This window comes from Rana temporaria, chromosome 1 (genome assembly GCF_905171775.1).
Source record: "Rana temporaria chromosome 1, aRanTem1.1, whole genome shotgun sequence".
Taxonomy (NCBI): Eukaryota; Metazoa; Chordata; class Amphibia; order Anura; family Ranidae; genus Rana; species Rana temporaria.
In genome coordinates this window covers 55572847-55593186 of record NC_053489.1, presented here as the reverse complement: position 1 = coordinate 55593186, position 20340 = coordinate 55572847, and the positions used below count along the sequence as shown (strand labels likewise).

The following is a 20340-nucleotide window of genomic DNA, read 5'->3' as shown; positions in this document are numbered from 1 at the left end:
TTCCGTGTTGCCGTGTCTTCTTCCGTGCTGTCGTGTCTTCTTCCGTGCTGTCGTGTCTTCTTCCGTGCTGCCGTGTCTTCTTCCGTGCTGCCGTGTCTTCTTCCGTGCTGCCGTGTCTTTTTCCGTGCTGTCGTGTCTTCTTCAGTGCTGTCGTGTCTTCTTCAGTGCTGCTTCATGTCCCCCTCCGTGCTGCTTCGTGTCCCCCCTCCGTGCTGCTTCGTGTCTTCATCCATGCTGGCTGCTTCGTGTCTTCTTCCATGCTGGCTGCTTCGTGTCTTCTTCCATGCTGCTTCGTATCCCCCTCCGTGCTTCTTCGTGTCCCCCTCCGTGCTGCCGTGTACCCCTCCGTTCTCCTCCTCCACCCCCTCGATCTGTTAGGATGGAGAGCGGAGGTAGGAGACGGTAAATCCGGCTCCTACCTTTTCCGAATGTAGAGTTAGTGATCACTGACTCTGTCCATTCACATAACTGAAACATTGTAAACTGTGTTTACAATGTTTCAGTTTATGAATGGAGAGGAGCCGCTGAATGGAGAGGAGTAGATGTTGTTTTATTGTTATTTTACCCCCGGCTTCCGGGTTCTGATTCCCGCGGGACTGGGCGTTCCTATTCAGAGGTTAGATGATTGACGTCAGGTGAAAAACTTCCCCTGGCGCATAAGGCGCGTCACCAGTTTTCCGTAACTAGCCGACCTACGAGTCGGCTTTATACGGCGCTATATGGCGCCTGCACCCGCCGTGTAGAGCTGACTGCGCAGGCGCCATATAGAGCCGACTCGCAGGTCGGCTAGTTACGGAAAACTGGTGACGCGCCTTATGCGTCAGGGGACGCCCAGTCCCGCGGGAATCAGAACCCGGAAGCCGGGGGGAAAATAACAATAAAACGGTATGTACGGCAAAAAAGAAACAGCATACTGTAGATGTCGGAAGTATGCTGGATGTAATGGTATATAATTGTTTTAGGGTGAACCTCCGCTTTAATAACATTTCCACAACAGTATTAACTTGGCGATGTTGGTACAGCAATCTCCCCTGCTGAGCTATTGTGTTCTGACAGGTGGGAATGAACTGTCCCTTCGACAGGATGAATGTCGGCCCATTTCTATTGAACCAGCTGATGCCACCCGACATTCGCCCATGTGAGGGTTTCTCCCTGGTATGGAGTGTCATGCTTGCCCTCTCCCTTGGACTACAGGAGAGTCAGGACGCTCTCTAGGTTGCAGATAGAGAAAGGAGCTGTGTGTTAGTGGGCGTCCTGACTCTCCTGTAGTATAAGGGAGGGGCGAGCACGACACTCCACACCAGGGGGAAAGCCTTGCATTACTGTGTGGAGTTACAGACAGAAGAACAGGAAGTGAGGATTTCTCAGAAGAAATAAGGACATTTAAAAGCAAAATGGAAGGATGAGGTAAGTGAAGGAGGACTTCACTAAGGTAAAGGAAGCTATTTAGGAAAAAAAATTACCTTTACAACCCCTTTAATTTATATGCAGAGCTGCTTACGGTCTATATATTTAATTTGGAACATTACTTTAAGACTTCTGATGCACCTCAAGAGATGCAAAATGAAAAGATATGGAACACCTCTAAATGAAAAAGCCTTCTGAAATCATTTTTCTCCCTCTTTAATAGTGATGTGATGGCTCTAGCTGGTGTTCAGGTGTTGGAGTTGGCAGGACTGGCCCCTGCGCCCTTCTGTGGAATGATCCTCGCTGACTTTGGGGCCAAAGTGATCCGGGTGGATAAGGCCAAAAGCTCTGTTGCAAGCGACACTCTGGCACGTGGTAAAAGGTCTATAGCATTGGATCTCAAAAGCCCAGGAGGCGTCAGTGTGCTGAAGAAGTTGTGCAAACGGGCGGATGTCCTTATTGAGCCATTCCGCCATGGTAAGTGATCATAAAATACAATATAACTGAGCCTAACAGCATCTCGGTCGAGGGTCTCTACATCAGGGTTGCCAACTTTCAGTAAATTTACAAACAGTTTGTAAAATCCATAATTTTTGCATCTGTCCATAAATGTCCATTATGGATGTGTAGTCTGTATGTCCGTAATGGACATTTATGGACAGATATTACAGAAATTACGGATTTTACAAACTGTTTGTAAATTTACTGACGGGTTGGCAACCCTGCTCCACATCTGGCCTGCTACAAGATTTTACTTGGCCCTCAGCTAACTTGTTTATTGTATGCATCATGTGTTTCCATGGTGCAGGTGGGCTGGCTTCCATTACCATAACAACCAAATATACTGATTGGCCAGGACACAAAGCATTATATGCTGCTATGGTGCTGGTGTGCTGATGTTTCGAGCTGACCACACCCTAGAAACACATTATACAGATTAGGGTTGTACCGATACCACCATTTTTTAGGACCGAGTACAAGTACCGATACTTTTTTTCAAGTACTCGCCGATACCGAATACCGATACTTTTTTTTAAATGTGTCCCCAAATGCAGCCATGTCCCCCCACAGATGCAGCCATGCCCCCCCCCCCCGTATGCAGCCATGTCCCCCCCATATGCAGCCATGTTCCCCCCATATGCAGCCATGTCCCCCCCATATATGCAGCCATGTCCCCACACATATGCAGCCATGTCTCCACACATATGCAGCCATGTCCCCCATATAAGCAGCCATGTCCCCCCATATATGCAGCCATGTCCCCCATATATGCAGCCATGTCCCCCATATATGCAGCCATGTCCCCCCCATATATGCAGCCATGTCCCCCATATATGCAGCCATGTCCCCCATATATGCAGCCATGTCCCCCCCATATATGCAGCCATGTCCCCCATATATGCAGCCATGTCCCCCATATATGCAGCCATGTCCCCCCCATATATGCAGCCATGTCCCCCATATCCCCCATATATGCAGCCATGTCCCCCCATATATGCAGCCATATCCCCCATATATGCAGCCATGTCCCCCCCCATATATGCAGCCATGTCCCCCCCATATATGCAGCCATGTCCCCCATATAAGCAGCCATCTCCCCCCCCATATAAGCAGCCATGTCCCCCATACCTAGATGCTGACGCGCCGCCGCTTAGTTAATACGGGCGGGGAACATTACAGCTTTCATTTGAATAGCTGTAGTGTTTCCAGCCGCGCCGTGTATAGACACTACCCCTTGCTCTGTATTGGACAGAGTATTCGGCCAGGCATCGGGGGCATTTGCGGGAGTACAAGTACTCCCGCAAATACTCGGTATCGGTCCCGATACCGATACTAGTATCGGTATCGGGACAACCCTAATACAGATCTTGGGCAGCAACATCCAAGGCCACCAAAGCTTTGAAAGGAGGACCTGCAGTGTGCCATGCCTCTGCGGGGAGGTTCGTAATATAGGGGTACTTAGGACTCTCATGTGAAAGGAGGGTGTTTAATGTGTGGCATGATCTGATAGGTAGAGGGGGACCTCTGATGTAAAATGGGGCTCTGATGTAATGGGGGCTACTGATGTGACATAGGACTCTGATTTATTCAGGGAATTTGAGTATTTATGGTAATTTACAACTGCATTCAAAGTAAGAGAGGAGAGAAGTGGAAGACGGTGTGTAAACCTACTTATACTGCACCAAAAAGCCCAGACTGAAAGGGAAAATTCTGAATTTCTGCCAAATATATTCATATGAGAAAAACATTTCATAACTTAATTATAAGGGGCATAGAAATCCAGCAAGCATCTTCCTTTTACAGGGTAGTTAGAATAGAATTTAGAAGAAGGGTGGGAGTAGGGTTAAGTTTAATTAGGAATAGCCTTAACTTCCACTTTTGTATTCACAACAGTTCCTATTGTTTTGTGTGCCAGGATAGAGCCATGTCATAATATTTTTAGCCCTCCTCTGTCCCCCCTGTGTGGAGCCCTCCTCTGTCCCCCCTGTGTGGAGCCCTCCTCTGTCTCCCCGGGTGGAGCCCTCCTCTTTTTCCCCGGGTGAAGCCCTCCTCTGTTTCCCCCGGGTGGAGCCCTCCTCTGTTTCCCCCGGGTGGAGCCCTCCTCTGTTTCCCCCGGGTGGAGCCCTCCTCTGTCTCCCCCGGTGGAGCCCTCCTCTGTTTCCCCGGGTGGAGCCCTCCTCTGTTTCCCCAGGTGGAGCCCTCCTCTTTTTCCCCCGGGTGGAGCCCTCCTCTGTTTCCCCCGGGTGGAGCCCTCCTCTGTTTCCCCCTGGTGGAGCTCTCCTCTGTTTCCCCCAGGTGGAGCCCTCCTCTGTTTCCCCCGGGTGGAGCCCTCCTCTGTTTCCCCTGGGTGGAGCCCTCCTCTGTTTCCCCGGGTGGAGCTCTCCTCTGTTTCCCCCGGGTGGAGCCCTCCTCTGTTTCCCCTGGGTGGAGCCCTCCTCTGTTTCCCCGGGTGGAGCTCTCCTCTGTTTCCCCGGGTGGAGCTCTTCTCTGTTTCCCCCGGGTGGAGCCCTCCTCTGTTTCCCCTGGGTGGAGCCCTCCTCTGTTTCCCCCGGGTGGAGCCTTCCTCTGTTTCCCCCGGGTGGAGCCTTCCTCTGTTTCCTCCGGGTGGAGCCCTCCTCTGTTTCCCCGGGTGGAGCTCTCCTCTGTTTCCCCTGGTGGAGCTCTTCTCTGTTTCCCCCGGGTGGAGCCCTCCTCTGTTTCCCCCGGCTGGAGCCCTCCTCTGTTTCCACCCGGCTGGAGCCCTCCTCTGTCTCCCCCTGGTGGAGCCTTCCTCTGTTTCCCCCGGGTGGAGCCTTCCTCTGTTTCCCCCAAGTGAAGCCCTCCTCTGTTTCCCCCGGGTGGAGCCCTCCTCTTTCCCCCCAGGTGGAGCTTTCCTTTTTGTTTTTTGTTTTTTTATAACAAACATGGTACACTTATCTCCTTTTCTGGGGTCCTCCTGGCTCCTCCCTGCATCGAATGCCTCCACGGAGACCCGCTTTCCAAGGGGGCACTCGTGCGGGTCCTGCTGCGCCAATTTACACAGACAGCAGGACATGGCCCCACCCCCCGGCTCCCATGTCACTGGATTTGGTTGACCGCAGTGGGAGTCAATAGCTCCTGCTTCTATCAATCTGTCCAATGAGGACCCGAGATAGCGGCTGGAACTGCTGGGCTCATTCTCGTCACTGGAAAGATCGGGTTCAGGCAAGTAAAAGGGGGGCTCTGGGAGGTTGGATAGAATGCATTAAGGTGAAAAACCTTTCAAGGTTTACAACCCTTTTAAGGCTACAAATATATTATCATGAGCAAGAGATGGGAAGATGAGATAACAATCTGTTAAGAGTTCAATGACTTCAGGTGCTACAGTACTAGTTGGCCGTTCTATAACCACTGTTTTATGAAAATTGGTTCTCTACAGGCTTAATTCATCTCAATGTGCCCTGTGTATAAGCCTAATGCCGCGTACACACCATCACTGTTTGTGATGAAAAAAAACAACGTTTTAAAAAATGTCAATTAAAATGACCGTGTGTGGGGGAAAACGTCGTTTTATGTCTTGTGAAAAACGACAAAAAAAATTGAAGCATGCTTCAATTTTTTGTGTCGTTTTTCAAAACTTCGTTTTTTTGTGTCACAAAAATTGACCGTGTGTAGCAAAAACGACGTTTAAAACAACGTTTTTACACCTGCACATGCCCAGAAGCTAGTTATGAAGCAAGCTTCAATGGAAAAACGCGGTGAATGTAACCTCGCTTTGCTAGAACATTGTGAGAAAAACGATGGTGTGTAGGCAACTTCGTCTTTGAAAATTGAAGTTTCAAAAACTTCGTTTTTTACTTCACAGAAAATGTCGTTTTTTTTCATCACATAAAGTGATGGTGTGTATAAGCCTGATACTATTTCAGAGGAACCATAATGAGTTGGTGAGTGGCCCAGTTTAGGACGCGGTCTAATTTGCCCATACATTTGGGGTAACACTCACACTCACCAATACCTGGGACCAGGCTGCAGTTACAGTATGTGAAAAGTCAAAACATTAGGGCAGTTCCCTGACTTAGAGATGAGCCTTACTGTATGCTGCAATAAAGTGCAGAGCTCCTCTAAGGCCTTGTACACACGGGCAAACATGTCCGATGAAAACAGTCCGCCGGACCGTTTTCAGCGGACATGTCCGCCTGGAGATTTCTGTATGATGGCTGTACACACCATCATACAGAAATCCGCGCGTACACGATACGCGGTGACAAGGCCGCGCCGTCGCCGCGACGATGACGTGGCGACGTGCGCGGCCCTGGAAGTTCAATGCTTCCACGCATGCGTCTCAGTGATTCGACGCATGTGAGGGATGGCGGCCGCTCGGACATGTACGGTAAGTCTGTACAGACGACCGAACATGTCCGACGGACAGGATTCCAGCGGACATGTTTATTAGCATGCTAAGAAACATTTGTACGCTCGAAAACGGTCGGGTGGACAAATGTCCGCTGGAAACCTGTCCGCTCGGCTGTACAGACGACCGAACATGTCTGCTGAAACTGGTCCGCGGACCAGTTTCAGCAGACATGTTCGGTCGTCTGTACGGGGCCTAAAAAGCGACTGTAATTTTATGTTTTCCATTAGGAGGGATGTCCGGAGCCTGCGCCTACTCCACCAGCCCAGCGTACCTCTTATCTCACTTCCCGTAACAGAGTGGGGTCCCGCTGAGCATACGGTGGACCTTGTGTGCTCTCACCTAACTCTGTCCTTTCCATAAAAAGCATAGACCTGTCTTGTAGAGTTAACCTTTTATAGTAATCGAAAACAAGAAGGGAGAGGTTTGGGACTTTAAATGAGGCACATAAGTGTAACAGTATGTCAGTTTAAAGCGGAGGTTCACCCGAACATAACACTATTTCCCCTTAGCTTCATGCTCGTTTTGTCTAGGGGAATCGGCTATTTGTTTTAAAATATGATCCGTACTTACCGTTTACGAGATGCATCCTCTCCGTCGCTTCCGGGTATGGGCTGCGGGACTGGGCGTTCCTTCTTGATTGACAGTCTTCCGAGAGGCTTCCGACGGTCGCATCCATCGTGTCACGATTTTCCGAAAGAAGCCGAACGTCGGTGCGCAGGCGCAGTATAGAGCCGCACCGACGTTCGGCTTCTTTCGGCTACGAGTGATGCGATGGATGCGACCGTCGGAAGCCTCTCGGAAGACTGTCAATCAAGAAGGAACGCCCGCTCCCGAAGACCCATACCCGGAAGCGACGGAAGAAGATGCATCTCGAAAACGGGTAAGTACTGCTCATATTTTAATACAAATAGCCGATTCCCCTAGACCGAACGAGCAGGAATCTAAGGGGAAAAGAGGAAAAAAACCAGAAATGGGTGAACTCCCGCTTTAAGAACACAAGTTTAATGAAAATCTACACAGGTTATACAAATATATTGGCCAGCTGGCTCCATATAAAGATATAAGTTAACAATAAAAATAGCTGAATCACATCATATATGATAACATAATGTATCTAGGGTGGCCTGTTGGCTTGGATGGCCTGTTGGCTTGAGCCGCTTGACTCGTTTCGGCGACTATATCACCTCATCAGGATAAAATGCATGTAATCTGCAAAGACATTGGGCCGGATTATGATAGGAGATACGACGCCGTATCTCCTGATACGCCGTCGTATCTCTGAGTGACGGCCGTTGTATCTATGCGCCTGATTCAGAGAATCAGATACGCATAGATTTCTCTAAGATCCGACTGGTGTAAGTGTCTTACACCGTCGTATCTTAGGCTGCATATTTACGCTGGCCGCTAGGTGGCGCTTCCGTATAGTTACACGAGGAATATGCTAAATAGGTATTTACGCCGATTCAGAAACGTACGTACGTCGTTTGTGTTAGGCTTTTTTCGGCGTAAAGTTACCCCTGCTATATGAGGCGTAGCTAATGTTAAGTATGGACGTCGTTCCCACGCCGAGTTTTGAAAATGTTACGTCGTTTGCGTAAGTCGTTCGCGAATAGGGCTTTGCGTAAGTTACGTTCACGTCGATACCAATGAGGCTTTGCGGCGTAATTTCGAGCATGTGCACTGGGATTTTTTCACGAATGGCGCATGCGCCGCTCACAAAAAACGTCAAATACGCGGGGTCAAGTCAAATTTAAATAAAACACGCCCACAACATCCCCATTTGATTTAGGCATGCTTACGCCGCCACACATACGTTACGCCGCCGTAACTAAGGGCGCAAGTTCTTTCTGCATACGGAACTTGCGCCCAAAGTTACAGCGGCGTAACGTATCGGAGATACGTTACGCCCGCAGAAAGATGCGCTCATCTTTCTGAATCCGGCCCATTATACGTATGTATCAGGGCCAGTAAAGTGTATTCATGACTCCCCAAATAAGGGTTGAAAACAATACAAAGGGGGAAGAGTGAATTGGGGTGCGGAGGAAGGAAATAATCCAACCCCCTACTTACACATTGGTGTGAGTGTGCAAGTGGCGCTGTACCGGTGGCAATCAACATGCATGTATTATACAAAAATACGAAGGAAACTTGGACAGCCGCACTCCAAAAATGTTCTTTTAATTTAAAATCGATCACAAAATAAACATGCCACAGCAAAAAAATTGGAACAAAACGAAAGTTTCGCACTGTAGCTTCAGTGCTTAGTCATAGCTAGTGACTTTGGTATTAGCTATGACTAAGCACTGAAGCTACAGTGCGAAACGTTAGCTTTTGTTCTAATTTTTTTACTGTGGCATGTTTATTTTATGATCGATTTTAAATTAAAAGAACATTTTTGGAGTGCGGCTGTCCAAGTTTCCTTCGTATTTTTGCATCACTATTGCATTGCCGGCACCCATGGTTTGGTTCCAGTGAGGAGCTTCTTTGAAGACTACTGAGCAGTTATTTTCTCTCTCATGCATTTATTATAGTAATGTTACTTTGTGCCCTTTGTGCCCTGGTTCTTTGAAATATGCCAGAACCAACATGCACCCCCTTGAATAACTTTACACCAAGCCTTTTCTAGTTATTATCGCTTTACTGTTTAAATGCAGTATGACAATACAGAATGAACAATGTCCTCTCCCTAACCCTAACTAACATGATGCAGTGGCCCAGGCATACCTTCCTGAGATGCAGGATCAGGGCAAGGGGTGGGCAGGAGGGAAAGCCGCCCAGGGCACAGTAGTAAGGAGGGCGCCTCTTTACCACATGCAGTCCCCAGATCAGCAACCAGCAGGGTTAATATTCATGTCTACTCTGACAGGTCCTGATGCCACACATGCTCCAACCGCCCACTCTCAACCCCCATCTGCCCACATCATGCAGCAATCTTCAAATCATGTGGCGTGTTTGTAATCACACAGAAAAATGTCTACAGCCAAAAACAGCTGCTGTAAAAATGTCCAAAAATGTCCAGTGTGCATGAGGCCTGATACATTTTTAAAGCGTCGCCTGTCGAGATTTTTAAGTATCGCAGTTTGTCGCCATTACACAAGCGTGACATGTTATGTATCTATTTACTTGGCATAACATCATCTTTTATGTCGTACCAAAAAATTGGGTTATATATTGTGTTTTTAGTAAATTTGAATGCAAAAAAATTCAAATAATACTGAGTGACATAAAAAAATTGCAACAATCGCCATTTTATTCTCAAAAATATATGTGTTTGGGGGTTCTAAGTAATTTTCTAGCAAAAAATACTATTTATAAAAAAAATAAACAAAAAGTGGCAGAAAAGGTCCGGTCCTTAACCGCTTCTGGAGAAGCCGCCACAGTTTACCTTAAGTCGCTTTGCCTTTTGGCCACTAGGGGGCATGCGCACCGCCGGAGGCACGTGCTCGCTGCCTAAGCCGATGCCCACCGGGCACCCACGATTGCTCGTGAGAGATTCGGGTTCTCTCAAGGGAGAGGAGACTGATTGTGTGTTCATACTAAGTATGAACACCGATCCCTCTCTCTCTCTCTCGTTATTCCCATCCCCCCCACAGTTAGAACACCTCCCAGGGAACACAGTTAACCCCTTGATTGCCCCCTAGTGTTAACTCCTTCCCTGCCAGTGACATTTATACAGTAATCAGTGCGTTTTTATAGCACTGATCACTGTATATTTGTCACTGGTCCAAAAATGTGTCAAACGTGTCCGATCTGTCCGCCGCAAAATCGCAGTCCCAATAAAAAATTGCTGATCACTGCCATTACTAGTAAAATGTATATTTATAATAGCAAAAAGTAAAAGATATTGTATTCTTTTTCAAAATTGTCACTCTTCTTTTGTTTATAGCGCAAAAAATAAAAACTGCAGAGGTGATCAAATACCACCAAAAGAAAGCTCTATTTGTGGGGAAAAAAAAGAACATAAATTTTGTTTGGGTACAACGTTGCACGGCCACACAATTTTTCAGTTAAATCGACGCAGTGCCGAATGGCAAAAAATGGCCCAGTCACTGGGCAGCCAAATCTTCCGGGGGTGAAGTGGTTAAATCAGGGGTCTCAAACTGGCGGCCCTCCAGCTCTTGTGAAACTACAAGTCCCATGGGGCATTGCAAGGCTGACAGTTACAAGCGTGACTCCCACAGGCAGAGGCATGATGGGACTTGTAGATTCGCAACAGCTGGAGGGCCGCCAGTTTGAGACCCCTGGGTTAATTGGTTAGAAAAATAAATAAATAAAAGGTCTAAAGCTGAATTTTGTACACCTAATTTGGCTGCCAGTGTTTCTCTCTGATGTGAATTCTGTAAGTGATGAGTGGTGAATCAGCGTTGCCGTGCCACAGAAATTAGGTGATAAACAGGTAAATGGGGTAATATAGCTACTAGAATTAACCTTGCTGCATTGTAACTGTCAGTCACACATGATATAGCACAATGCAGGTCACATACCTGATGTCAGCAGGAAGGTAATACATGCAAGGATGCTTTTTAATTGTTACATTAATGAACCCCCGGGAATCCCTATTTATACCTAAACAGCTCCCCTAACAAAATCCCACAGCAGCTTCAGAGAAACTGCAACCTTCTCTGTGTGAAAACACGGTTTAACTAAATGCTTTTGTTCACACATAATCAACATACAAAGAACAACATAAAGATCAATGAAAGAGTTCAGATAAAAGCATTAATCATACAAAGAGGAAGCCAAGAATGCAACTAACAGTTCCTAGTAAAAAGACCGAAGTATGAAGGATTCTATTGTACGTATGCTCAGGAACATTCAGGTTTTATGATATTGTCGTATGGCAAAACATTAGGGTGATAAAAAAAATACAAAATAAACATAACAAACATATCATATTCACACGCACTCTTGGCTCCCCCCCCCCCTGCTTGCTATCGGACGCACTCCCGTGTCGGCACTGTGTGTCCACTGACAAACAGAGCGACTCGCCAAACCCCCCCCCCCCCCCCCATTTCCTGTTCACTGGCTGTAATTGAAAAGCAGCAGGAGCCAATGTCTCCGCCTGCTGCCTGTCTCTCCAATGAGGAGAGAGAGAGCCGAGAAAGACACGGCTCTCGTGCACATCGCTGGATCAAGTTTGGGCTCCAGTATGTATAAGAGATTTTTTTTTAGAATTCAATAATGTAAAAAGGAAAAAAAAAAACCTTCTGCCTTTTAGAACTACCATATATACTCGAGTATAAGCCAACCCGAATATAAGCACCTAATTTTACCACAAAAAAATGGGAAAACGTATTGACTCGAGTATAAGCCTAGGGTGGGAAATGCAGCAGCTACTGTAAGTGGAAAAGAGGGTCAACAATGCCCATCTGCAACCTCATTGTGCCCATCTGCAACCTCACTGTGCCCATCTTCAGCCTCACTGAGCCCATCTTCAGCCTCACTGTGCCCATCTAAAGGCTCACTGTGCCCATCTGCAGCCTCACTGTGCCCATCTGCAGCCTCACTGTGCCCATCTGAAGCCTCACTGTGCCCATCTGCAGCCTCACTGTGCCCATCTAAAGGCTCACTGTGCCCATCTGCAGCCTCACTGTGCCCATCTGCAGCCTCACTGTGCCCATCTGCAGCCTCACTGTGCCCATCTGAAGCCTCACTGTGCCCATCTGCAGCCTTTACTGTGCCCATCTGCAGCCTCACTGTGCCCATTTGTAGCCTCACTGTGAACATTTGCAGCCTCATGTACCTTTTGATCTCCCGCTGTGTCATGCAACTGCAGTTGGTGGCCGTCCACTGTAACAAAGCCCTGCCTCCTCCTCGTCCATGATAGACAGAACACTGATTCAGTTTCCCAGCATTGTTACCAGTGTTCTGTCTATCACAGATGAGGAGGAGGCGGGGCTTTGTTACAGTGGACGGCCACCGACTGCAGTTAAATCGGGGGTTCACCCTAAAAAAAAAAGGCGTTCCTAGGCAGAGGGGAACATGATTGACGGCCGGCTATGGCGCGTCACGCTTCCCGAAAATAGCCGAAATAGGACTTGGCTCTTCACGGCGCCTGCGCAGTCAGCTCCTAGTCTGTGCGCAGGCGCCGTATAGCGCCGTGAAGAGCCGAGTCCTACTCCGGCTATTTTCGGGAAGCGTGACGCGCCATGGCCGGCCGTCCATAATGTTCCCCTCTGCATAGGAATGCCCATTCCCCGCGGGTGTCTGAAATTTAACTAAGGGATTAAACTGTGAGTACGGCGCAAAAAAATAAAATAAAGGCATACTTTAGCTGACGCTAGTATGCTGAATGGCAAGGTAGAAACTTGTTTTTTAGGGTGAACCTCCGCTTTAAGACTGACACAGCGGCAGATTTAAATTTTTTTACGAAATGACTATCCCTCCGACTGAATGAAGTCCTTCCCTCCCTAATTCATAAGGATCAGGTGGGCTTTGTCCCAGGGCGCCAGGCAGGGGACAAGACTAGAAGAGTCATCGATCTAATAGACATAATTAATAGGCAAAAGGATCATGCACTGCTACTCAGTTTAGACGCTGAGAAAGCCTTTGATAGGCTTAGCTGGCCTTTCCTCTTTTCCACCCTTGAATATCTGGGCTTCCGGGGACCGTTCCTCAGGGCAATTAGACACCTACATGCGACCCCAACTGCCTCTGTCAAAACTCATTTTGCAGCTTCTACCTCCTTTCCCATCTCGGACAGGACTAGGCAAGGTTGCCCGCTCTCCCCGCTGCTGTTTGCCCTGTGTATCGATCCCCTGGCAGCCCAGATCAGACAGAATCCCAGCATTAGTGGTATAATGGTTAGAGGGCGCAAATTTAATACAGAGGATTCTATTTCATTTCGGACACCTGGTGAACCCAGTGTCGAGGACCTTACTGTCCTTTGACACACTCAGGACTAAATATGACTTCCCCGTAGTGCTTTCTTTGGCTACCTCCAAATTTGGCACTTTTCTCTCACTTTCACCCCGACCCTTCAATTTTCCAAGCCATTCCCATTCAAACACTTAATCCAATCTGGTCCTACTCAAAAGGGACTGACCTCAGACATTTATAAACTTCTAAACTCTTATGACATGGTTTCTCAGGGGAAACACAGATACATGCGCAGGTGGGAGGAACATCATGGAGAGGAAATATCCTTGGAACAATGGTCCACTATATGTTCTTGGGTGGCCAAGAGCTCCATTTGTACGCTCTATAAGGAGAGCACATACAAGGTGCTCTTTTACTGGTATCTAACGCCCTCTCGCCTACATGCTACATGCTATGGGCCAGATTCACAGAAGAAATACGCCGGAGTATCTACTGATACTCCGGTGTATTTTCAAATTTGCCGTGTCGTATCTTAATTTGTGATTCACAAACAAGATACGACGGCATTTGGCTAAGATCCGACAGGCTTACGGCTTTGTACGCCTTCGGATCTTAGGCTGCAATACTTCGGCCGCCGCTGGGTGGAGTTTGCGTCGTTTTCCAGCGTCGGGTATGCAAATTAGCTTTTACGGCAATCCACGAAGCTACTCGCGTGCGTTACATAATTTTTTCCCGTCGCAAAGTTAAGCCTGCTTTTTCATGGCTTAACTTTACACCAGCCATGTTAAAGTATGGCCGTCGTTCCCGCGTCGAATTTTAAAAAAAAAATTCGGCGTAAGTACGTTACGCACGTCGCCATTCACAAACATGTCGGGGCGCCATAATTTTGCGCAAAGCACGTCGGGAAATTTACTAACGGAGCATGCGCAGAACGTTCGGCGTGGGAGCGCGCCTAATTTAAATGGTACACGCCCCATTTGAATTGGGCGGGCTTGCGCCGGACGTCTTTACGTTACTCCGCCGCAAGTTTATACTCAAGTGCTTTGTGAATCAAGCACTTACGAGGAAAACTTGCGGCGGTGTAACGTAAAGACGATACGTTACACCCCCGCATTTGTACCTGAATCTGGCCCTATATATCCAACGGCCTTGGACCGCTGCTGTAGGTGTCACCGAGCTCGGGGCACGTTATTTCATATCTACAGGAGCTGTCCAGTCCTTCATTTTATCTATTTAGCTGCAGGGAAGACCATAACCCCCAACTGACAATGATACACATAGGGGGTGATTCACAGAGAGTTAGGCCGGCGTATCAGTAGATACGCCGACCTAACTTCGAATCTACGCCGATGCAAATTTAAGCGTATTCTGGAAACCAGATACGCTTAAATTAGGCTCAGATACGAGCGGCATAAGTGTCTTACACCGTCGTATCCTAAAGTGTAATTTTTAGGCTGACCGCTAGGTGGCGCTTCCATTGCGGTCGGCCTAGAATATGTAAATGAGTAGATACGCCGATTCACGAACGTACGCTTGCCCGAAGGCAGTAAAGATACGCTGTTTACGTAACGCACTTTCAGGCCTAAAGTTATTCCATCAAATAGCTGGAATAGTAATGTTAAGTATGGCCGTCGTTTACGTCGTTTGCGTAAGTCGTCCGTGAATAGGGATTTACGTCATTTACGTCCACGTCTAAACCAATAGGACCGTGCAGCGTACTTTGCCACAATGCACACTGGGATATGTACACGGACGGCGCATGCGCCGTTCGTAAAATACGCCAATCACGTCAGGTCACCCCCAATTAACATAAAACACGCCCCCTCAGCCAAATTTGAATTAGGCGCCCTTATGCCCGCCCGATTTACGCTACGCCGCCGTAACTTAGCAGGCAAGTACTTTGTGAATCATGTACTTGCCTCGCTAACTTACGGCGGCGTAGTGTAAACACGATACACTACGCCGCCGCAAAGTTAAGGCGCTCTACTTGAATCTAGCTAATATTCTGGGGCTGCCCATTAATAAGACAATTCTGGCAAACAGTTCAGAGAATTACTGGATTACTTACGGAATATTAGATCCCAGATGACCCGGCTTTTTGTCTTACATCATATACAAATTACACAGAAAAGATATATGAAGTCAGTAATATGCCATCTGATAAATGCGGGCAAAAGTTGTATTGCAATAAACTGAAATTGAAGGTGCTTTAGGATCTTTCCAATGTGGCTTAAAAAAGTAAGGAAAATAGGAATAATGGAGAAACTTTTGCCAATGACGATAGATAAAAAAGAACAAAAAAAAATGATATGGGCATCTTGGGAGTTGTTTATACAATCAGAGGAAGGTAAAAACTTATTAGGGGAGTAAGAATAAAAATTAGGCTGATAGGGAGATAGAGAAAAGAGGAAACGTGTCCTGAAATCGTGCAGTGGAGGAGACGGCGGGGGGAGAGGGGGTTGCCCCCTTTTTTTTTTCTCTCTCTGCGTCGTTGATTAGCACGTGGGCGGAGATGGGAAGATGAGGAGATGGGGTTCTTGAGGAGGGGATAAGAGGTGAAGAGGTGAGGGAATTCGGGAAAATAAATGGGGAAGGAAGATATGCGGAGTTAAAGAGGGAATCAGCTTAAAAAGTATGCAATATATGGAATAATTAGGGTAAGAAATGAAATGGGGGAAAAAATGGCTTTATGTTAACCACTTAACCCCCTGGACCATATTGCTGCCCAAAGACCACAGCACTTTTTGCGATTTGGCACTGCGTCGCTTTAACTGACAATTGCGCGGTCGTGCGACATGGCTCCCAAACAAAATTGGCGTCCTTTTTTTCCCACAAATAGAGCTTTCTTTTGGTGGTATTTGATCACCTCTGCGGTTTTTAGTTTTTGCGCTATAAAGAAAAATAGAGCGCCAATTTTGAAAAAAATTAATATTTTTTACTTTTTGCTATAATAAATATCCCCCAAAAATATATAAAAAAAAAATGTTTTTCCTCCAGTTTAGGCCGATACGTATTCTTCTACATATTTTTTTTTTTAAAATCGCAATAAGCGTTTGATTGGTTTGCGCAAATGTTATAGTGTTTAACAAAATAGGGGGTATTTTTATAGCATTTTTATTAATATTTTTTTTTACTAGTAATGGCCGCGATCAGCGTTTTTTTTTTTCGGTACTGCAACATTATGGCGGACACTTCGGACACTTTTGACACATTTTTGCAACCATTGGAATTTTTTAGCAATCAGTGCTATAAAAATGCATTGGATTACTATAAAAATGCCACTGGCAGTGAAGGGGTTAACACTAGGGGGCGGGGAAAGGGTTAAGTATGTTCCCTGGGTGTGTTCTAACTGTAGGGGGGGTGGCCTCACTAGGGGAAATGACTGATCTTCTGTTCATACATTGTATGAACAGAGGATCAGCATTTCCCCCCCTGACAGGACTGGGAGCTGTGTGTTTACACACACAGCTCCCAGTCCCCGCTCTGTAACAAGCAATCGCGGGTGCCCGGCGGCGATCGCACCCGCCGTGCACGGGACCCGGGGGCGAGCGGGGGAGTCGGCGCGCTCCCCTAGTGGCCTGTGCGAGAGCCAACGTAGAGCTTTGGGCTCTCGCGCAGGGGAGCCGACTTGCCGCCGTAATATGATGGTGGGCAGTCGGCAAGCAGTTAAAGAAGGAATAGTATTTTGTTTTTGTCTTTTTTCCCCCGTTCTATTGGATTTTAAGTTGCAATGGATATATTATTTTCCTCTGATGTAATGTATGAAATGCAATATAGTTGAAGAGGAAGATGTAAAGTTCATTCATGATGTTTGTATTATTATTGGATTTTGTCTTGATCCCTTTATCTTTGTCTCTTTATGGCCTAGTACACACAAGAGGATTTATCCGCGGATACGGTCCACCGGACCGTTTCCGCGGATAAATCCTCTCGGATTTGCGAGGATTTGGATCCGATGGAGTGTACTCACCATCGGATCGAAATCCGCGCCGAAATCCCCTCGCGATGACGTGTTGCGCCGTCGTCGCGATGATGACGCGGCGACGAGCGCGACGCTGTCATATAAGGAATTCCACGCATGCGTCGAATCATTACGACGCATGCGGGGGATCCCTTCGGACGGATTGATTCGGTGAGTCTGTACAGACCAGCGGATCAATCCGTTGGGATGGATTCAAGCGGATAGATTTGAAAGCATGTCATCAAATATTTATCCGCTGGAAATCCATCCCAGGGGATACAAATCCGCGGAAACAGATCCGCTGGATTGTACACACCAGGGGATCTATCCGCTGGAGCCGGTCCGCGGATCAATTCCAGCGGATGGATCCTCTCGTGTGTACGGGGCCTATGTCTTTCTTATTTAAAATAAAAACAGAGAATAATAAAAAAACAAAAAAAACAACTGTCCCTGATTTTGAGGGACTGTCCCTGATTTGGAACAAAGTCCCCCTCTGTCCCTCTTTCCTCCTCATTTGTCCCTCATTTTGTTCTCATCTGTATATTTGTATATTAAATGCACTATTTATTTTTCAAGGAGTGTTTCCCAGTGCTAAAACCTATCATCCAAATTCTAAATTGCTGCATTTGTAAATGTAAAGGAATAGTGGTCGTAAAACAAACATTTTTCTTTTGTATAATTCACCTTTGAGGGGGTGTGGCAGGGTGTGTGTCCAATGCCTACATACCTTTGCTAATAGGTGTCCCTCGTTCCTATCTCAAAAAGTTGGGAGGTATGGAAGACAGCATTGGACTTCAAGGACTGGTGTGTTTCTGTACAAATACTGTAATGCCCTGTACACACGATCGGTTCATCCGATAAAAACGGTCTGATGGATTTTTTTATCAGATATCCGATGAAGCTGACTTTCATCAGTCGTGCCTACACACCATCAGTTAAAAACGTGTCAGAACGTGGTGACGTAAAACACGACGACGTGCTGAGAAAAATGAAGTTCAATGCTTCCGAGCATGCGTCAACTTGATTCTGAGCATGCGTGGATTTTTAACCGATGGACTTCCACACAGACGATCGTTTTTTTATATCGTTTTTTTAACCATCAGATAATTTTAAAACAAGTTCCTAGTTTTTTTCACCGATTGATAAAAACCGATGGGGCCCACACACGATCGGTTCGTCTGATGAAAACGGTCCATCAGACGCGGCATAACTGTTGACTTTAACATTTTTACACCCTAAGTAAAGTTCTTCTTTAACATTTGAGACAACAGGCCATCCTAGATTAATTATGTTATTATATATGATGTGATTCATTAAATTTTAATGTTAACTTCTATCTTTATATGGAGCCAACTGGCCAAGATGTTTGTATAACTTTTCTTTGTCCTCAATAAACTTGTGTTTTTGATCCTATGTGTTATTCCACTCGTATGTCTCATTTAACCACTTCCCGCCAGGTCAATAGTCAATTGACGTCCGAGAAGTGGTTTTGAAATCCTGACTGGACGTCTATTGACGTCCTGCAGGATTTTATGCCGGCGCGCGCCCGTGGGGGCGCGCAGCGCAGTGATCGGTGATGCGGGGTGTCAGTCTGACACCCTGCATCTCCAATCTCGATAAAGAACCTCCGGCGAAGGCTCTTTACCACGTGATCAGCCGTGTCCAACGACAGCTGATCACGATGTAAACAGGAAGAGTCGTTGATCGGCTCTTCCTCACTGTCTGACAGACGCGAGTAGAGGAGAGCCGATGGGTGGCTCTCCTGACAGGGGGGTTCGCGCTGATTGTTTATCAGCGCAGCCCCCCCTCGGATGCCAACACTGGACCACCAGGGAGTGCCCCCCGGTGCTCAATAGAGCAAAAAAAAAAACACACATCAATAAAAAAATTAATAATTCACACAATCGATGCCAATCAGTGCCCACAAATGGGCACTGACTGGCAACATGGGCACTGGCTGAAATTATGCCCAGCAATGCCATCAGTGCCACCCCTCAGAGTCCATCAGTGCCACCCAGTGTCCATCAGTGCCACCTCTTAGTGCCCATCTATGCCCAGTGCCCACCTATCAGTGCCCATCTGTGCCACCCATAAGTACCCATCAGTGCCACCCATGAGTGCCCATCAGTGCCACCTATGAGTGCCCAGTGCTGCCTATGAGTGCCCATCAGTGCCACCTATGAGTGCCCATCAGTGCCGCCTATGAATGCCCATCAGTGCAGCATACCAGCGCCGCCTATCAGTGCCACCTCATCGGTGCCCATCAGTGCCACCTCATCGGTGCCCATAATTGAAGAAGTAAACTTACTTATTTACAAAAAAAATTAACAGAAAAAAATAAAAACTTAATTTTTTTCAAAAATGTCGGTCTTTTTTTAGTTGTTGCGCAAAAAAAAAAGTCCCAAACCTCCTCCTCTTATTTTCCTCTTTAACCCTCCTGGCGGTATCCCCGAGCGTGACTCTGGGTTGATTTTTTAGGCTGAGATCGGTAACCCCGGGCACGCTCGGGGTAAGCTATGCAGAGCCTGCAGCGCGCGCTGGCTTACCTTCTCCTGGATCCAGCGATGTCACCGCGCTGTGTGAGCGAGCGGGACCTCGCTCGATTCACACAGCGTCCTCCTGTGCCGCCGATCTCCGTTCCCTGCGACGTTACGACGCACGGGAGCGGAGATCGGTGCCAAATTCAAAACGTAAACAAACACATTACATACAGTATACTGTAATCCTATAGATTACAGTACTGTATGTAAAAAATACACACCCCCCTTGTCCCTAGTGGTCTGCCCAGTGTCCTACATGTTCTTTTATATAATAAAAAATGTTCTTTCTGCCTGCAAACTGTAGATTGTCCATAGCAACCAAAAGTGTCCCTTTATGTCAAAAATGGTTTTAGATCAGCTAGAAAACAGCGATAATAAATTATAATCACTTGCAGAAATGTGCGATAGCGATTTGTGGGGAAATTCGTCATAAAAATAAATAAATAATGACAGCAACAATTCTGCAACTGAGCAAATTTCAGTGATTTTGAGTTGATTACATTATTGAATAATTTTTATTAGAATTATATTATTATTTGTTATAATTATTTATAATTATTTATTATATTATAATTTATTATTTTGTTTTTAAAAAAAATTTCATACCCGGGATGCCTATTAGACTCTGGTTTGGTCAGATTTAAGTGAGTTATTTCTAAAAATTACAGGCCTACGGTATAAAACACCAAATTTCCTTGCAAAATAATTGTACCGCTTTCAGCATGTTTTTTCTGAAATAA

General features: G+C 46.7%; 1 protein-coding gene across 1 annotated transcript in view; it reads left to right on the top strand.

The window, feature by feature from the left end:
* The window catches only part of AMACR (alpha-methylacyl-CoA racemase), an 82784-nt gene that overhangs the window by 10105 nt on the left and 52339 nt on the right, over nucleotides 1–20340 (top strand). Inside the window, exon 2 of the mRNA XM_040338130.1 lies at nucleotides 1631–1884. Coding sequence (XP_040194064.1) covers nucleotides 1638–1884 — 247 coding nt within the window. The 5' untranslated portion in view covers nucleotides 1631–1637. The remainder of the gene's footprint in view (nucleotides 1–1630; nucleotides 1885–20340) is intronic.